Genomic DNA, 21,015 nt, shown 5'->3' with positions numbered 1-21,015 from the left:
TCTTCCTCCTCTGCAAAACGGGGATAATAATGTTTTCTCTCCATGTTGTGTGCAAATTAAAATGAGATCATGGATATAAATTACTTAGCATGGTGCCATGGTGAGTGCTATGTGTCTGGTAGCTATTATGATGACAGCTCACAGAACGCTGGAAGGAGTTGAGATAGTCACCATAACTGAGATGAGTTGGAAAACATTTTCTACCTTTCAACAACGAAGGTATCCACTGAAGAAGACTCACAGCTTTCCTTTCTAAACTGTCTCAGCTTTGTTGGCCTCTTGTTTCTTTATTTGTTATTGATGTATAAGCCCATCTCTTTGGCTTTCTCATCCACAGTCACAAGGGAGTAACAATTCACTCCCCTTCACCTCTCCAGAACCTTCTTTTACAGGTGTGTAAATAGTTACCTGTGGTCCTTTAGGCTGCACAATTTCATTTTGCACTTCTGATTGCTTTTTACTTACCCCTATCCGTTCTCTTTATCGTTGCTTCTCAGATTCATTTCCACTATAAATTTCCTCTCCTGGAATCAAATCCAGGAGGTCCTGCCACCACGACCCTCCCCCCACCCCATCTTTCATATTGAGATGGAAGTTTCCGGAGGGTCAAAATTATATTGCCCTATTCAGCAGATGCTTTCTAATTAATATTCCTTGTTATCGTTTCTTTCCCTCCCTTCTAGTCTCCCCCGCCTGACCTCCCTCTCACCTGTTTTGTGATTAAAGAGTCTCCAGTGTCTATCTAATGGTGATTCTTCCTCAAAGAGCAAATGCAAAAGCAAAATCAGGACAAAACCAACTCCCCTCGCCCCCCTTTTTAAAAAGCCCTTTTATATGTGAATTAGTAAGAGGCAGACTGTGCTAAGAGGTTTTTAAAGATAATTATTTTCTGAAGGGGTAATACATGTAAAAATACATGTACCTGGTCCAAAATTAAAAAAAACAAAAAGGTAGAGGATGAAACTTAAGCCCCACCCTCCATTCCCAGCTACCCTTTTTCTCTCTCCAAATTCTTGAATGTCCTACCAGAGATGGTCTATGAATAGACACTCAAATTCATGTAGATATTCTTTTGCTTGCTTTGGTACCCAAATGATAGATGGACACTGTTTGGCACCTTGCCCTTTTCATTTAACAATATCTCCTGGAGATGATTCTCTAGCCAAACATATACAGTTGCCTCATTTTGCAAGTTCTTTCTATAACCTCCTTCAAGGCTGATTATTTAGAGAACCCTAAGTATTTGACCATTAAAAACCTGTAAAACCCATTGCTGTCGAGTTGATTCTGACTCATAGCAACGCTCGTAACCATCAAAGATTGTTTTTTTTTCTTTTTCTGTGTGTAAACTTTTTCTTCAGTTTTTATAATAAAACACTGAAAAAACCAAACCCATTGCCAATGGGTCAATTCCAATTCATAGCAACCTTTTGGACAGAGTAGAACTGCCCCATAGGATTTCTAAGAGCACCTGGTGGATTCGAACTGCTGACGTTTTGGTTAGCAGCTGTAGCTCTTAACCATTATGGCACCAGGTTTCCTCTATTAGTAAAATTAAATACTGTTTTCTACTCCCTCCCAACACACACACACACACGCACGCACGCATGCACGCACGTACACACACAAACTCATACATGCGTGAAATTACCCACACTAACATGAATAACATAGCCAAAAGGGATTTTCTGGGTCTCATAAGAAGGTCTCAGCTAAGTTGACCTCGAGTTAAATAAGTCATGATTGTGTGTTCAGAAATCAGTGATATTGCCTCTATTAATTGGAAATGTTATTAAAGGAAGTACCTGTTCATATGAACCACTGCATATTCCTTCTTTAATAGAAAAACATGGAGCCATTAACTAAGCCAGTGACCAATGTGGCCTTTTGAAGTCCAAAGTGGTAGCTGTGGTGAGAGGTTTAAGATATACATCATATTTTAAAGCAGTGCAACTAGAGCTGACCTCCTTTGGTTGCACTTTCATTAACTTTGATAATCTCATCATTGTTTGATATAGCGTTTAGAAAAGCCATTCATTGCTCATGTCCTTTCACTGTGATATTTAGCGTGCAAAGCAGAGTTCATCCTGCAAATAAAAGCTCAGGTGGAAAGTGGGGGGAGCCAATTTTGGGGAAAATACATAATTTGTTTTTCTGCTGTTGAGGAAGAGAATAGTCTCTAAGGGAATTGAACTGAGAGGTTTCTGCATATATAGGGCAGAAATATCGTCTAGGATTTCTGACTTGGCATTGGAAAGAACCCTGGACTCGGGCTCAGAAGACCAGGGTTCACTGTGCCCCCGGAGTCAACTTCAGTTGATTCGTCTCTCTGGGTCTAGGTGTTCTCAAGTGGAATGAAACTGACTAGGTGATCCTCAAAGTCTCACTAACAAATATGAGTTTCTGTTTCTCTACCTCACAATGGCCTTCCCTTCTTTGTCTCTTACAGTTGTTGGATTAAGGACGATTCTGTCTTTTACATCTCAGTTGTGGGTTATTTTTGCCTCATATTTATCATGAATCTCTCCATGTTCTGCACTGTTATTGTTCAACTTAATTCTATGAAAGCCCAAAGCCAGAAGACTCGGCGGAAGATGATTCTGCATGACCTCAAAGGCACGACAAGCCTGACATTCTTGCTCGGCCTCACCTGGGGGTTTGCCTTTTTTGCCTGGGGACCTGTGAGAATCTTCTTCTTGTATCTTTTTGCCATTTTTAACACCTTGCAAGGTAAATTCTACTTCTTTCCCCTTTCTGTGGCTACTGAGACCTCCACCAACTCTTTTGTTGTTTTTGACGATAATCTCACCTACCAGAAACTTGAAAGAGGGAAAAAATACTCCAAGAGGCCTCTACTCTTAATGAGTTGAAAGGCAGCTATTGGAAACACTAACAAGATGTTAAGACTTCATTAAATAAATACTCAGGGATGTAAAGAGAAACTCAGATAGCTAACACAACTCCAGTTGTGGCAATACTTCTATGGTATTCGTTGCATCAACACATCGTGCTTGTAAATGTACAGATTAACACTCGTGTCAGCATTTTGAAGCGTACAACCCAGTTGAACATTGTAACTGCTGGACAGTACAAACATTGTTTTGACCCCATAGGCCCTGGCCGCATCAAATATCCTAATGTTGTGGGAAAGAGCCAGGCTAGGAAATTGAAGAATTGTAGGGGAATGAAGGTCAAAAGCAAAGAACAGAGGGCCAAAGCAAGAGACCAAGGTTCCAGCCTTGGCTTTGCCACAAACCAACCTTGAGAAAGTCACTACAACTGATTGAATTAGATGGTCCTAAGCTGTCTAAAAGAAGCCCTGGCGGTGCAGTGGTTAAGTGCTCGGCTGCTAATCGAAAGGTCAGCAGTTCAAACTCACCAGCCACTCTACTGGAGAAAGATGTGGTAGTCCACTTCCATAAAGATTTACAGCCTTGCAAACCCTATGGGGGCAGCTCTACTCTGTCCTATAGAGTCGCTTTAAGTCGGAATCAATTTGACGGCAATGTGTTCAGCTGTCTAAGGGTACTATAGCTCTTTAATCTCCTTCCTGTTTTCTGGTGAAAAGGAGCAAGTGATCAATGAAGTGATAAAATTATAAACCAAGATCGTATGAGAAGTTAAAGCTAGAGATCTGGTTGCTACACCTCTCAATAATTGTTGATGTTTATTTTAACTTGATTTTATCTATTACAAAATGTTGGGGGAAGAAGCATGAGGAATGATTTCCTTAAGGTCTCCAACTCCACCCCATCTTCTCATCCCCAAGTTTGGCTCAGTCTGTTTGGGCTACTGGGGCAGGCTGAGTCAACTTGGGTAGTCCATTAAGTCAGGGCCTCCCTTACTGCTCTCTACTATTTGTTTATTCCACAAACCCTTTTACCAAAGTGCAGTCCACTAGTGGGCCCATGGAATGCTCCAGCAAGAAAAGAGTTCTTTGGTTGAAAAAGTTGACCAACCTGTAAATTATATTCCCCCATTTTTGGAATGGTGCAACGTGCATTAGCATGACAAAAGTTCTGAGAAATTCTGCTGAAGAAATTTAAAAACCCTTAAAAGTTTGTTTTAACCCAGTGTTTTTTAAGACCTCAGAACCCTTTGTCCTTGTGGTTGTTAACCCTGAGGGGGCTTGGGAGATGTGAATTAGCATGCATTCATTACATGCCAGGCAATTGCAAAGTACTGGAGTGGGGGGAAGCAATCTAGCGTAAGGCATAGTTTTGCTCTCATGTTTTCTGACTCAAGACATTTATAGAACAATGAGGTAGATCAACTGCAACTTTCAGTACTACCAGATTCTGCCAACCTTATACAGCCATATTCAGATTGGAACGTAAAAAGACATAAGAGATGTTCCTTCACGTGCTATTTTATTGTCCCCCTGGGATCCAAACCAAAGCCACTGCCATTGAGTCGATTCCAACTCACAGCGACCCTATAGGACTAAGTAGAACTGTCCCATAGGGCTTCCAAGGCTGTAAATATTTACGGAAGCAGACTGCCACACCTTTCTCCTGTCCCTCTGGCAGGAAGGATGTCATTCTTAGGAGCTCTTCACACCACTCTCACTTGGTCCCTTTGAGGCTACCAGCACTGGATTGTATCCTAGAATGCTGACTGCGGTTCTGGTGATAGTCCTGTGTTTTTTCTTGACAGAAGTACCTGGTGTGCACTGAAATACCCTATTCAGAGCATGATGCCCTGACTCCAAAAACTAACCAGCCTTGGTGTGGGATGTCCCATGGAAGTGGGTCAGGGCCAAGTGCTGTGCGAACTTCGTCCTTGGCAATGACTCCAGGCTTCTTTTTGGCTTGCTAATTCTAAGGAGAAATGCGCTCAACCTGTGGCAAGAGGGATAAAAGAGAAAGACGGTGAAAGAACAAGAAAGCAAAGCAGTATAGAGCTTTAGGAAAGGACAGGAGTGCTCTGTTCCTACAGTGGAAGGGAAAGAGTATCTAAGCCAGTAGCCTACATGGGTAGAAGCAGAATCCAACTAAGATCTTTTGAAGACTAAAACCAAAGTCCCATAGATCCAGCATCAACAGAGCCAAGCTGTTTGTCAGACATGCTTTGTATCAATCAGGCACCAAACATTCCTTGTCTTGCCTACAAGATAGGATGTGCCATGCCATCTTGTGGAGAGGGTGTTTTCAGAGCCCTGAGCTTCAAACTCAAGTTACACACACACACACTCCACACGACATACACACATGCACATCCCATACGCACATATACACACCACACACACCCCCAAGCCCCCCCCACGACCCAAACAACCTCAAAACAAGAATGTAATGAATGAAATAAGCGAACAAATTAACTATTTAAGAGATGGATAGCAAGCTCACAATTCTGGCTGAAGGAGGTTGCTCTGTGATCAGGTGTGAAGAAAATGATGCTCATGATGAGCCATTTGTGAAGGAGAGATGCACAAATAAAACCCTGACATCTTCCCTCATGCCTGTGTTCTAGTGAGTAAGCAGATCAATCTGTTATTGGAAAGAAAAAGGAGGGTTGGCAGGCGGTGAGGGAGAGCTGGCAGGCGGCTCATTGGAATTTGCAGATTAACCTTTCAGTCTGTGAACTAACTAAACTCCATGCTGGAAATCAGAGCAGGAAGAAAGCACTTGAGGTCACTGGTGCCCCTCATTCGCACTGAAGCTGAAGGGCTTTGACCTGCTCTGACGCCAGGCTTTGCTGGCATCGGGTTGCTGCACATGCCACCTTCCAGGTGGCTGCTGCTCAGAAAAAGAGTGAACACCTCTGAACTCATCACCACAGTTGTTCACTGGCAAATGTAGAGAAAGCCCATGAGGAATTAATGAGACAAGTCATTCCATTTAGCCTCAAGGCTTGCTGCCTCCCACCTGCAATCCCAGAGTCTCAGGGCTAGGGCCAGGGAGCCAAGAGGCCCTTGAGTCAACTCCCTTTTCTAAGACAGGAAGTCACTGGCTTCTGCCTGAAACTCTCCAGGGACAGAGAACCCACCATCCATAAAGCACAGCATTTAACTGCTAATCAGCTCTGATTCTCACTGGTGGCCGGTACCTGAGGGTAGTATGGTGCAGTGGTTAAGACCTTTGCTCTGCAGTCGGCCTGACCTGCATTCAGTCCTGACACTGGCAGCTCCCTGTGAGCTCTGTGGGTCTCCGCTCTCTGGGTCAAGTTTACTAGACTTCTTGGACTCCAGGGTCTCTCACCTGTAAAAATGAGACTAATAGCACAATGCTTATTATATAGTCATTGCTTTGTAAATGCTAGCTTTGGCTTGTTACAACATAGTTGTTCTGTGGTAGCCATGAGTCAGAACTGGCCAAAATTGGTTGTCTGTAGCTTCCTCCCATTGCTTCTAGTTCTAACCTGGCAACTTCACAGAACAAGTCTAACTGGTCATTTTTATGACAGTCCTTTCAGATCTGTGACTATAGCTGTCATCTCTCCTCACCTTATGTTTGCCATTCCAAGTTTTCTTTTATCCAGATAAAACATCCCAGCTCCTTCAGCTTTTCATCAAGCCCACCACTGTCCTTGTTTACTCTATTCTGGAATACTTCCGTGTGCCATCATCCTCTTAAAATGTGGCATCCCAAACTGAACATGGTGCTGGTGGAGGTATGGTCAAACTAGGGCAGATTGGCAGGAGACTGTCACCTACTTCAGTCAAAATTCTTTACTTCCACAAATGACTTAGCTGCAAATAGCTTAGGGAACATTTACCATTGACTTGTGCTCGGTTTGTAATGAGTTAAGACTGTTGTGATCAAAATAAATATTTTGAGGCCCAAGCAGGTATTGCTAAGGTCGTAGAAGGCTGTGAGAGTTTGTGTAGCAAGTGCTTTGGGTTACTTCTGCCCCATTCACTCCCAACTTTAAAGGAAATCCAAATGGCTGTCCAGGACATTTGCAACTAGGGTCATCTTGAGTCCTCCATTTATCTTCCAAGGTGATATTTTAGAGGGTGGGGGGATGATAAGTGACCAGTATTATTGGTAGATACCTTCAGCACCTCCCTCCCACTTGCAGGACAAAATCAGGGCTTGCAGTGGAACTTTCCATGCAGTGGACTCATGCCAAGGAGCAGGTGTATTAGTTATTTATTGCTGTGTAACAAATTACCCCCAAAATTGTAACAGTTTAGAACAACAAATATTTATTATCTCATACAATTTCTAAGGGTCATGAATTCAGGAGCAGCTTAGCTAGTTGGCTCAGGGTCTCTCATGAAGTTGTAGTCGAACTGTTGGCCGGAGCTGCAGCCCTCTGAAGGCTTGACTGAGGCTGGAGGATCTGTTTCCAAGAAAGCTCACTCACATGGCTGTAGACTGCAGGCCTCATCTACTCACCATGTAGGCCTCTCCACAGGGCTGTCACTCTAGGGCATCTTCAAGACATAACACTTGGCTTCCTCCAGAATGAGTGGTCCAAAAGAGAGAGCGAGCAAGAGAGAGAAAGAGTAAGATCAAAGACACAATGTTTTTTATAACCTAATCTTGGAAGTGGCACGCCATCACTTCTGTCATATTTTATTGGTGCAGTGTGGGCAGAAACTACTCAGGGATGTGAATGCCAGAAAGTGGGGATCATTGGGTGCCATTTTGGAGGCTGGCTACCGTAGCAGACCTGATCTCTCATGCTCTAGGATAGACATCAGCCCAGCGGGAAAACTGTGATTGACATAAAATCTTGATACAGACCTTCCTGCTATCACTGCCTTTGGAAGGGAGGCTAGAAAGATGAGATTGGAAAGCCAGTGGTGGTCCTGAGGTTCCTTGGAGATAGTACTTATGGTGGCAAGAACAGATCTGAGTCTGGGTATTGGTGACAGGTGGTGAGAGAAGCTGAAAAAGACCAACCTTTTTTCCTGGCTTAGGATTCCTCATTTTTGTGTTCCACTGTGCGATGAAGGAGAATGTGCGGGAGCAGTGGCAGATCCACCTCTGTTGCAAGTGGTTTCGATTGGATAACTCTCCTGGTAAGATGCCGCTTTGGGTAAGGTTTTGAATTTCACATTCTGTACAAAATGGATCCGATTAACTTGTCTCCTCACTGCAGTTCGTACAGCATCATCATTAAAATAGAGACTATTTCCATGTCATAAAAATTATTTGTACTTTTGTACAATGAATGAAGTCAGATGAAGAAAGTGACTTGGGCCATATGTTAACCAAGTGAATCTTCTCTTTTGGCCCAGATTCCTTGGGTTACTTGTCCTGGCAGTCACCTCAGTCTCGATTCAATGAAAAAAGTATTGATTGTGTACCTACTGTGTGCTAGGCACTGGATTTCAGGCACTTTCTGGAGCCCTGGTGGTGCGATTGTTAAGAGCTCGGCTGGTAACCAGAAGGTCAGCAGTTTTAACCCACCTTGGAAACCCTATGGGGCAGTTCTACTCTGTCCTATAGGGTTGCTATGAATTGGAATTGACTCAATGGCAACAGGTTTGGTTGTTTTTTTGGTTTCTGCCCCATAGCCAACAGTGAGTTGTGTGAATTATGGGAACGAGGAGTTGTGGTGGAGGTGGACAGAACTTATCAGCATTTCTAAGATACCTGGCCAGGTGGGATGCCAGAGTGGACCGATGGCCCTTCCTGCAGAATGGGAGTTGTAGGGGACTCATTGCCTCTTAAAACTGGCGCTTCCCTTGAGAATAGCTCCAGTCCCAGCAAACTGATTTTTTATCTGTCAAAAGTTTCTCCCATCTAATTCAGGCATCTTCACTCAGTCCCAATCAAAGCCCAGTCTATAATCTTTAGGGAAGGCAGTCCCTGAACTCTAAGATTTTATAAGGAGTGCGGAAATCCCCCTTCTGTACCCTGGACGTGCCAGTAGCCTGCCAGCCCATGTGCCAAGCTCTAGAGAAAGTGGGCATCCTTGATAAGTGAATTGGCCCCATCTGTACCACTCATTACAGTACAAACTTACTTCTCACAACTTCATAGAAAATCTGACTCCTGGAGGCACCCAGAATAAACACTCTGTGCATTGAGCTTTATCAGTGTGATTTTAACAGCGCTATTGAGGTACAATTTACTGGCCATAAAATTCACTCATCTTAACTGCACGGTTTGATGAGTTTTATATTTTGATTCTTTGTGTGTCATTTCAGATGTGAGCAGCAGATATGGGCTGAACGTTGGCAGTAAACAGAAGAGACTGCGGAAAACCTTTGAACACAAATTGTTGACACCGTCCATCAAGTCAACTGCAACTAATTCCACTTTCAAATCTGTAAGCTCCGCACAAGGCACTCCTTCAGGCATAAGCTTCCCCAATGGTGAGAAAACAAAAAGGCTAGCCATCTACACTGATATTCTAGAGATATTGAATTAACGTGAGGCTACGTACTTGGCCTTGCATAATGCTTCCCCTTCAAAACTAAATGCACACGTGCATGTATGTATTTGGGCTCTTTCTTGGAGAAGGTGTGACTAGAGACACCTAGTGAACTTAATATGTATCAATCTGATGGATTATTAGTACCAGTGGAGGAGAGAGAGATGGGAGGTTAAAAAATTTATGGATAATTAAAAAATAATTTGTCACACAGAGATGTGCATGGGAAGAGATTATACCCTACCCCATTTGGCCCTTCCACCAGCCTCTTTTGGAAGCAGTAGTTTGCAGAACAAGGGGTTTTTAAAGCACTAAAGCAAGGAAAGAAGTGCCAGAGCTTAATTGCATCGCATCAAGCAACAGTAGATGTCAAGGATGGTTGAAGATGAGTAGATGGTAGCCTAAATTCGTTGAGAGATATCCAGCCAGATTTTCTTCTTGATGTTTAACCACCACGATAATCTCAAACCAAGGCGATGCTGGTGGAAAATGAAAAAGATATCCCTGATGTGCCTCAACCAGTATCTCTTTCTTTTGGTTACTGAAGCGTGTTTTATGGACTAGGAAGCGTTTTTATGAATTGAAATAGCCTAAATAAAATGGTGCCATGGTATTTTAATATGACTGTCCCTGATCCTGTCTTGCTGAGGTGCTATCAACATTATGAAACCACAACCAACCAAAAACAAGGTGGGCTCCAGTCTCTCTTGGCCTTTTTTTTTTTAACTGGCCTTTTTGGCACTGTATTCTTAGACCTGTCGTTTACCGCGCTATACCTGCTTTGAGCAGTTTTTCTGTTTTGTCTATTGTTTCTCCCTTGGTGGCCAAACAAAGGAAGCCTGAGAGGGCACCTAGCTCTCTGGCTGCTGTTGGGAGTAGACCTACCTGGCTTGGCAGGTCCTTTGGTTTCAAACCTGTTGTCTCAGGCCTAATGAGAAAGAAAGGGTGAAGGGCTTTTTCTTTTTGAGGAAGGGGGAGTTGGGACTCCTGCCTCTTCTAAGATGGCAGGCATCCACATAGCCAGGAAAACATTTTCCTCCTGCAGCCCAAGATGCTAAGGAGACAACTCTGGAAGTCTGGAGGTTGACCACATGGATCTCCTTCCTCACCGGCACTGGCTGAGACCATGGTGGGCAGAGGGGTCATTTCTTTGCTCCTTCCATCCTTTGTCTCAGCATTGCTTCTGCCTCCTGTTGGTAACAGCTGCTGTTTAAACTAAAGGAAAGAACTTTCTCTGCTCTCCGATGCCACAGGGGGCTGCTTTTTAGTTGGTGCTATTCTAAATTTCTTCTTGAGTCCACAGGAAGCTCCATTTTGTGTCATCCACTGTCACAATATATTTTTTAAATACCTCAAGAAAGGGAAATTATGACAACCTTGGTAAAGTAGATTCTGTGAGGGTCTGACACCTGCAGCTTGTCCATTTGATGATGTACTTGACCTTTAAGAATCTGGGGTCATTTTATTTTTTATTATTCAGTGGTTAAAATTGCAGAACACCTAAAGGAGCATTGTTGACTTTATTTTTTTTAAGTTTTGCTCTTGAATAAAATGTGAATTTCCTATGTCCACCTCCTTGAGCTTTCTCTGTCATTGTTACTGTCACTTGAAATGATTCCCTCAAATCCTAGTTTGCTGCCCACAAAACAAAGCAACAGGCTTCTCCCCAGCAGAGACTGGAGCTCAGTTCTACTCTGTAACACATGAGGTTGCCATGCGTTGTAATCAACTCAACAGCAACAGGTTTGGTTTGGCTAAAAACAAAAGAAACCTTAGATACTGTCTAGTCTAATACCCTAATTTTATAGATGAGGGAACTTAAGCAGGGAAAAGAAAAATGACTTATGGACTTATACTCAGCCCATCAGCAGCAGAACTAAGGCCAGAACTCTGGTCTCCTGGCATCTAGGCTAATGCTCATTGCACCGCACCAGGAAAACCCTCTCAACTACATATCGTTCTTAGATTCTCACCCTAGTCCGTAGGAAGTCATATTTCTAAATGCAGACACAGATGTTGAGGTGAGGATGGGGTATTGGGAAGGAAAGTAGAGGGAAAGAATAGGTCTAAAGTAAAGAGAGAGGCAGAGTGAGCAAGAACTTGAGTTAACGTTTTAATGATTCAGTTCTGTGCTTCGAATTAGATGATGGTGCTATGGACTTTGGTTGCCTTTCTTTCTTTCCTTTTTTTTATGGTTGCCTTCCTTAAAGACCAAAGTAGGCTCTAGTTCATACACACAGACCACTTCTGGTGGCCTGGCTATAGTCATTCTCCTACCTTTTCAATACTGGTGGTAGGTCTGCCTCATTCACATGTATTTTTCACTATGTTGGCTGAAAACAACAGTTGTATTTCCAAAGGTTGCAGCCTACTTAAAAGCAGCATGATGGACCAAAAATGTGCTGAGCTTGGAGTCAAAAGGCTTTTGGCCCAATTCCAGCTCTGTCACTTACTCTGTGACCTTGGGCATATCACTTCCCTACTTGGAGCTAGATTCATTCTGCTTTCAGCATGAGGAGGCTAGAATGGATCATCTCCAAAGTGTCTACCAGCTTCAGAATGGCATGAGGCAACACTGTTTTCTTGTTTAGGCTGGTTGACTAGTGCATAGAGTCTCATTCTCCATCTCTGTATGGGAAAGTTAGAGGTTCATATGCAAAAACCTTTTCCTGTTCATAATGTCCATCAAACTCTGGCCAGCTAACTTGCAGATATATTCTGGTGCTCATATGGAGGTACTGGGGAGCCATAGTATATGGAGGGCATGGGGCGTGCCACCTCCTTAGTAGATCACTGTTGAGGCTGGTTGGGAAATATACTTTTTGCAAAAAGGGTTACTGAGTATTGGATCCCCTGCTGTTCCTGGGGGATATTGTTTCATTAACAAATACACAGTCCAAATGTGTACCTATTGTACTCTGGAAGAAAAGTTGCAAATACCATGTCCAGGATTTTAATGTTGTACCAACCAATAATATATATATCATTACCAAGCATTAGACCTGGAGAGCCAAGGGGCCCAGGGCCCGCATTGAGGTGCTCAGTTAATTGTGACAGTAATTCTGCCAGTGGGGCAGATAGCTCAGCCTCTTGGGCCACAGGTTCTACAATGGCAATCTAGAAGCTGCCATCAAACTTGTGGCGAGAAGCTCAATTGCATTAGCACGGTGTGAAAAAATAATACCCTCTGTACCACTAGGCACCCTCAGGCTTGAGAAACAGCCAAGCCTTCAGAGCAACATCAGATTCATAGGGGATATAGATGTGTGTGTTCCCATTTTATGCTGTCACTTCCTGGAGGCCTCAAAGGTTTGTCCATGAATATCCTCCCCTTGGTTAAGGTCCTTATATTCCACTGCCTGTTATTCACAGCGCAGAAAGCCTACATATACATTTATGATTGCTTAAACTGTGCTGTCAGGATGAATTAATTCACCCCAAATTTATATGAAACTATCCAAGGAAAGCCCTGCAACTTTCACTGTCTTCCAAATTCCTTTATTCATTCCTTCATTCAATACAAACTTCTTACGCTTCTACTATGTGCAAAGTCCCTGATGCCATAGCTGAAAATGTTTTCTTTTTTTTCCTTTGATGCAGATCACTTTGATGAAAATCCCTTTGGTTTCTTTCCCTTGAGTTGTGAAGTTGAGCCTAATTGTGGGACAAGAGTATTACCCGTGGAAATCAAAATGAATTCCGTTCACGAACAAAGATTTCTTCAATACATCCCACCAGAGATACCACCTCCCCTCCCAGATTGGGGGAAATTTTGAATTTGTGTAGCAATTTGCTCCGACTTCCTATTCTAAGTATTAATTCGGAAGCGGCGGAATGAGATAGCAGTTAGTGAATATTAAAGTCAGAATAATTCTCTTATTTGCTGATGTAGTTTTTTCTTCTTTTAGATAATATTTGAGCCTATAGTTATGACATACTAGGGGAGAAATGTCTGCAGCCTAGGAAATTTTATGTTTCAAAACTGTTTCAGAAACTAGTCTACAGGACAAATAGGCTACACAAACCACAGCCTCATCTATCCTGAGACCAGAAGAACTAGATATTGCCCGGCTACCACTACTGACCATTCTAATCTGGGCCACAATAGACGGACCCTGATAGAATGGGAGAAGAATGTGGAACAGAACCTCAAATTCCTAAAGAACACAAAAAAAACAGACCTATTGGACTGGTTGAAACTGAAGGACTCTCCAAGACTATTTCCCTGAGATACCTTGAACCAAAACTAACCCCTGAGGTCACCTTGTAGCGAAATAACAAATTGGCTAAAAAAATAATGAATATCTCCTGTAAGTACTGTGCTCCTTTAAAAAATCACCTACATGAGACTATATGGTTAACAATTACTTTAAAACAAAGACAAGAATGTGAGGGGGGACAAGGAAGCTAGATTAATGGAAATGGGACAACCAGAATGGAAATGATGAGAATGTTCACACATTGTGAAGAATGTAATCAACGTTACTGAACAACGTGTGTGGAAATTGTTAATTGGGAACCTGAACTGCTATGTAAACCTTCATCAAAAACACAATAAAATATTACTAAACAAACAGACAAAAAGCAATGACTGTCCACATCCTAAAGGAAAAAAGTCAAGACCAGAGTCCTTACTACCCTGGGAGCCAAATAATTTCAGGCAGCCAAAGTGGCAGAGCACCCAGTTGGTTTGACGCTCAAGGGAAAGTAGAGAGGAAAAGCCACTAGGCCGTACCTTTTGAAAGAAAACTCTGCTCTGTTGGCCTTGCCGTAACAAAGCACCTGAAATCCCCATTATTCAAGTCACCCCTTTGATTAAAGCCCCTTATTAAAATGTAAACATGTTTTATGAAAAGGGTAGCGCATCAATTCTTAGACACCCATGCATTCCTCAGTGGGGATTAATTTCTCAGCGAAGACAGCCCCTGGGGAACAGCAAGCGAGATTCAAGGAAAGTAATAGAACACGAATTGGCTGAAGTTGCTGGTTCTTCCTAGGGAGGGAAGGACAGGTCAGGGTGAGCGGGGCAGTAGGGGGGTGGGGGCAAGGAGGGTCCCCAAAGGCAACAAAGTGAGCATTGAAGGTGAATTTTGCCTACTTTATGCTCTGTGGCTAAGCGTGATGGGAAGCCATCTTAATCCAATCCCAAATACTGTCTCCGAGGCTTCCTGGCCAGACACGTTGCTCACATTTCTCCTTGAGTAGAAAGGAGTAAACAGATGAACATTTTAGAAGGATACGCAAGAAACTGGTATCAGTGGTTGCCTTCAGGAAGAGGAACGGAGTATCTGGGAGTAAGGTAAGATGAGTGATTCACTTTTCATCCTATACCTCTTTCTATCTTTTGAATCTTGTAACAAGAGAACATATTACCTCTTCAAGAAGTAAATAAATGATTACATACGTAAAGAAGATCAGACCCTGCCAATGAGAAAGAAAAATAAACTCCTGGGTTTCAGAATCTTAAGTCCCCCAATACCCTTGTAATATGGATGGTGCAGTAGGCTGAGGAGATAGCAGAGCTGAATTCAAACCCCAGCTCTGCCACTTCCTAGATATGTGACGTTGGGAAGTTATAATAATAATAGTACATTCCTCACAGAATTGAAGTGAGGCTTAAATGAGATGAAGTCTGTAAATTTTCCAGCACAGTGCAACACAGTACCTCCTTTCTTTTTCTAACCCCACCCCCTCATCTCTCACTCTCTTATGGTCCCACCCACCGTATCTACCCCATTAAAGATACCACATTGGATCCTCTAAGCAAGATTTAACCCAACCAAAAACCAAACCCACTGCCATCAAGTCGATTCCGACTCATAGCGACCCTATAGGACAGAGTAGAACTGCACCATCAAGTTTCTAAGGAGCACCTGGTGGATTCGAACTGCCGACCTCTTGGTTAGCAGCCGTAGCACTTAACCACTATGCCACCAGGATTTCTGCAAGATTTAACATTGGGTGCTAAATAGACTGGAGCACTGGTACCAATCACTGGTACAAAGCTCTTAGACTCTCCTTACCCTCTACCATCCCAGATAACATGAAAAAACTGTTGGTAGTTTTTTTTAAAACAATCCAGTTGCCTTTGAGTGGATTCCAACTCATGGCAACTCTGTGTGGGTCAGAGTAGAACTGTGCTTCATAAGGTTTTCAATGGCTGGTTTTTCTCAAGTAGATCACCAGGCCTTTCTTCTGAGGTACACCTGGGTGGACTTGAACCTCCAAACTTTCAGTTAGCAGCTAAGTGTGTTGACCATTTGCAACACTCATGGACTCCCAGGTTCAAAACAAAACAAAACTTATTGCCATCAAGTCAATTCTGACTCATAGCAACCCTACAGGACAGAGTAGAACTGCCCCATAGGGTTTCCAAGGACTGGCTGGTGAATTCTAACTGCCAACATTTTGGTTAATAGCTGTAGCTCTTAACCGCTAAAAACCCATCACTGTTGAGTCAATTCCGACTCATAGCAACCCTACAGGACAGAGTAGAACTGCCCCATAGGGTTTACAAGGAGTAGCTGATGGAATTGAACTGCCAACCTTTTGGTTAGTAGCCGTAGCTCTTAACCACAGCACAACCAGGGCTCCAGGGAGATCCTTAGGCCCCTGGATATCTACCATCAGAGTCAAATCCCTTGCCTATGAAATATTGTTCCAAGGAACTCCCATATCCATTATTTTTAATAGGGGAAGGTGAGTGTGTGTGTGTGTGTGTGTGTGTGTGTGTGTGTTTGGGAGAAGACTAACATAGATGATGACCAAGGTGTCTTGAAAGTTATAACATGTCTTCTAAATGACCATACTAAGTCATCTTCATTCAAAAACAGATTTAGAGACAAGATTTGAGTGTAATTAGCAAATCTACAAATAGATGTGTTCTGCAAATGTTTTGATTTTTGAGATCATTCTGGCTGTGAAAATGCCAATGCTTGTGTATGTTTTCAGGGAGAACTGGGACCCTGATTGTTCTGCTGCTGCAGGAGTGGTGAATGTACAGCCTCTCTCTAATGACCTGTGCTCAAGAGCAGAAACACTACTTTATAGAAAAGATCATGATCCCTGCTAATTAGTAAAATGTGAATTTTCCTCAAATTAGATGACAGTTTGAAATTGCAGGGAAAATATTGGTTAAACAACTTTCAGGCATCCTTTGGCTTAAAAAAAAAAACACTTTTTTTTTTTTTTGGCTTGCTCTTCCTGGACCCACAAAATGGCTGACAATTGTGTGAAGACAGACTCAAGCTACTATGGAAAAGAGACCCTAGAGTCTTTGGGCTGCTTCCAATCAACAATCAACCTCCAAGTATTTATTGAGCCCTGACGTGGAGGGAAAGAGTCAGACATGTCATACTTGGGCTACTACCTCCAGTGGCTGACTGTTTATCTGGGGAGACCAGATACACACCAAAATAGCAACCGATTGAAGCCAGCCTACGATGGAAGAGAATTGTGCAGTGTTCAGTCAGGCTGAGCGTGGAGTATTCCAGGTAGACTGGAGGCAGTTTGTTTAAGGCAGGACTCCTTTTCTCAACACCACAGGCAAATACTCTTTACTAAGCATCGATCAACAAATTTACGTAGCTCCTTAGAACTTCAAGGTATAGACTCTGGTTTTTGGTACTCTGCACTGCCCTGGGTATCCTGCAGACAAGCCGGCAAACACTGATGTTACTAAATTCTCTCTAGGGCAAGTCCGGGAAAGCTCCTGACCGGGATTCTAATAGTGACTGTTTCGTCAGAAGTCCCAAAGGTGACAGTGATCATCTGTAGTGGCCCATCTCCCCTGCTGAGGACGTGGAAGGTCAGGGGGAAGTAAGGCTTGAATCTTCAACAGCTAAGGCCACAGTTATTCAGTTTCTAGTCCCGACCTTCATGCATTTAGGGAACACAAGGAGCTAGGAGCAATGGAGGAAGGATCTACTTACACCTCTATTGATTTAGCAAAGCAAGTGAAATGGATTAAATTCGTACATATACTATCTGGCACCTTGTAGGTATTCCATAAATATTTATTGCATGCATGAATGAATGGTCTAAAATACATGAGAATATGAAATCAATGGCTGACTTTTCCTAATCTAGGGTTTCTTATCCTAGTGCTGAGTAAACCTATGTTTTCCACTAATATATAGGCTTCATGAGGGCAAGAACCTTGTCTGTCTTGCTTACCACTGTACTCTCAATGCCTAGCACAATGTTTCAGCCAAGTTTCCATGGTTGCCAGCAACAGAGACCAATTTCAGTTAGCCAAAGAAAAGGAAATCTATTAAAAGGATTTTGGGGAACTCAATTTATGGGAAGGTGAGAGAACAGGACTTGAAAAAGAACAGAGCTCTACAAAGCATGAACCATAAAGATGGTCTTCTAGTAGGGAACCTTCTCATAAAGGTACCACTACTGGGCAGAATGAACAATAATTTTTTCCATCCTCATATTAGTAGCTTAAGATTCAACATCCCAAAGGATGGTTTCTTATTGGCTGGGCTTAAGTTTTATGCTGTACTGAGCAATGAGTGGAGGGATGTGGCAGAAGAAATCTTCAGAAGCCCTTTGGTTTTGATAGTGGTAGGACAAGAAATTGGATTTACTATCCCACCAAGAGTACCCATGTTGGGGGAGAAGTAATTCTGCAAAAGGAAATTAGGGTGCTGTTAGGAATGGATGAGTAGGTCAGGGGAGAAAAACACATATGTCAACTATACACAAAATAGGAACTGAATATATTTTTGTTGTATGAATGGCTAATACAGTAATGTACTTCAGAGAGAGTGCAATAGTGCTTAGAAGAGGAAGCCTCTCTCCTACCACCACCGCCCCTGTGCCTCGTTCATCTATTCACTTGTCTCATGAAGGCTATGACATATAAAAGGAGCCCTAGTAGTGCAATGGTTAAATGTTTGGCCAGAAAGGTTTGTGGTTCGAAGCCACTCATTGACACTGTGGAAGAAAGACCTGGCGATCTGCTCCCGTAAACATTACAGCCTAGGAAACCCTATGGGGCAGTTCTACTCTGTCACATGGGGCTGTTATGAGTCAAAATCGACTTGATGGCACCTAACAATAACAACAACAAAAAGGCATATAAGGATATGTTGGGGGAGCTGGAGAGCTCAAGATAAGCATCCCAGAATGATAGCAAAGAATGCTGTTAATAAAGGAGATCTTTGGAGTCTCTGGGTGGTGCAAATGGTTAATGCACTTGGCTGCTAACTAAAAGGTTGGAGGTTCAAGTCCACCCAGGGGCACCTAAAAAGAAAAGCCTGGTGATTCACTTCTGAAAAAGCAGCCATTGAAAACCCTATAGAACACAGTTCTCTGACACACATGGGGTTGCCATGAGTCGGAATCAACTTGAGGGAAACTAGAAAAGATAACAACAAAAAAGGTGATCTTTAGTGCTTGCATACACAGGTTGACCTCACTCTAAAGAAAACCAATATAAGAAGATCATCTCTCCAAAGGAGTTCACGACTGATGACTCATCCTTTTGTGAAGGTGCTTCAGCATACAGCTTTCCTCGACATCCCTAAAAGGTGTCTACCTGCCATTTCTGATGAGTTGGAAGAGCTCTCCCAAATATCTGAAAATATATTTTGATCCCAACTTCCAGGACTCTTCAGTTCTGGGCTCAATTGTTTGAGAAGGAAAGCTGCTCATATTCTCCGCCTTACTGTCCTAACAGCATGATAGTCAACAGTTAGATTCATAGCAAAGGGCGAGGCATATGGCATCCAGGGCCCGCATTAGAGGACTCTGGTGTGGCTATTAAAAAAACAAAAAACCTTAAGAAATCAATAATAAGTGGTAACTTTAAATATTGAAAAAATTCATCTCATACAAATGCATAAGAAAAGTACAGATGTTTCCTTAACATATGCAGCCCTATGCAAATGATTATGTAAATTAAACAAAATTTGGGACTGGCAAATTCCCAAGTTTCCAAGATTTACTTACGTTAACCTAGTATCTGTCGTAGAAACAAGGCTGAATGTTTTTGCTTACAACATATCACTGAGACATGGGGGCAAGCAAGTCTGAAGGATATGATGCGTTAATAGGTGAAGGCACTTAAAGCAGGGAACATGCTAGATAGATGGTTAGATGGATAGATAGGTAGTTTTCACTTTCAAAATGTTAGCCAGCTCATCCGTCATGCTCAGTTGGTTGTGGGCAGCATTGGGATTAGAAATGGAAATGAATCTGAGTTGCAGTGAATTTTGATGAAGGCCTAGTTCATGCAAGAAAGATTGTTTTTAAAATCCTCAGCCCACAAATCCCCAGAGAAATGAAAAACTTTAGAGGCAGTTATAGGGAAAGAATCAAGACCTAGTGTAGCAGGCTACATAAAATCTTTAGACACTGACCCTTCCAAGGGTAGAGATATCGGGGCATACTTGATAGTGGACCAGGCTTTCCCAGCCTGCATTGTCTGTATCTTTAGTGGACCTAAGAAATCAAGTTGTGGAATTGGAGACAGCAAATGGAGATTGGAGGAATATTCCCTAGAATTGCGGCTAGCGGCTGTGCAGCTAGTGAGTGGTAGAATAGTATCGTTCTCTTCTCTCTGCCTTCTTTAAGACCTAAGTTAAGAAATGTGAGCAAGGGACAACCAATGACTGCCCTGACAGGAAACACAACAGAGAACCCCTGAGGGAGCAGGAAAGCAGTGGGATGCAGACCCCAAATTCTCATAAGACCAGACTTAATGGTCTGACTGAGACTAGAAGGACCCTGGTGGTCATGGCTGTCAGACCTTCTGTTGGCCCAGGACAGGAACCATTCCCGAGGCCAACTCTTCAGACATGGATTGGACTGGACAATGGGTTGGAGAGGGATGCTGGTGAGGAGTGAGCTTCTTCTTGGATCAGATGGACACTTGAGACTATGTTGGCATCTCCTGCGTGGAGGGGAGATGAGAGGGTGGAGGGGGTTAGAAGCTGGCGAATTGGACACGAAAAGAGAGAGTGGAGGGAGAGAGCGGGCTGTCTCATTAGGGGAAGAGTAATTGCGAGTTTGCAACAAGGTGTATATGGGTTTTTGTGTGAGAGACTGACTTGATTTGTAAACTTGCACTTAAAGCACAATAAAAATTAAACAAATAAAAAAGAAATGTGAGCAAGAAAAGGTTTCAGAGAGATTTCTCATTCTTTTAATCTACTAGTTAACCGAGTATGGGCAGTGGTGGTTCAGTGGTACAATTCTTAACTTCCATGCAGAAGACCCCGGTTCAATTCCCAAACAATGCACCTCATGTGCAGCCAGCACCTGTCTGTCACTGGAGGCTTATGTGTTGCTATGACGCTGAACAGGTTTCAGTGGAGCTCCCAGACAAGATGGACTAGGAAGAAAGGCCTAGAGGTCTACTTCTGAAAATTAGCCAGCGAAGACTGTATGGAGTAAAGTGATCAAATTCACAATTGATCATGGGGACGGCACAGAACCAGGCAGTTCGAGTCATTGTGCATGGGGTCACCATGGGTTGGGGTTGACTTGATGGAAGCTAACAACAACAACAAGCTAACCAACTACAGCACACAGGTCATTATGGGTACCTTCTTGGTTAAAAAGGACAGTGCTAACCACCATTTAACCACCATAGAGGATACAAAGATTTATAAGTCACAGTTCTATCCATAAGAAACTTTGAATGTCCTTGAGAATAACGAAATATCCACA

General features: G+C 42.9%; 1 protein-coding gene across 1 annotated transcript in view; it reads left to right on the top strand.

The window, feature by feature from the left end:
* Positions 1–17,109, top strand: part of ADGRG4 (adhesion G protein-coupled receptor G4) — a 140,140-nt gene extending 123,031 nt beyond the window's left edge. The window contains exons 20-24 of the mRNA XM_049873031.1: positions 2,450–2,730; positions 7,871–7,972; positions 9,107–9,274; positions 12,934–13,004; positions 17,026–17,109. Coding sequence (XP_049728988.1) covers positions 2,450–2,730; positions 7,871–7,972; positions 9,107–9,274; positions 12,934–13,004; positions 17,026–17,109 — 706 coding nt within the window. The remainder of the gene's footprint in view (positions 1–2,449; positions 2,731–7,870; positions 7,973–9,106; positions 9,275–12,933; positions 13,005–17,025) is intronic.
* Positions 17,110–21,015: the final 3,906 nt, after the last annotated feature.

Source organism: Elephas maximus, chromosome X, assembly GCF_024166365.1.
Source record: "Elephas maximus indicus isolate mEleMax1 chromosome X, mEleMax1 primary haplotype, whole genome shotgun sequence".
Taxonomy (NCBI): domain Eukaryota; kingdom Metazoa; phylum Chordata; class Mammalia; order Proboscidea; family Elephantidae; genus Elephas; species Elephas maximus.
The sequence above is the reverse complement of the archived record's forward strand: the minus strand, read 5'-3'. Positions and strand labels throughout refer to the sequence as shown.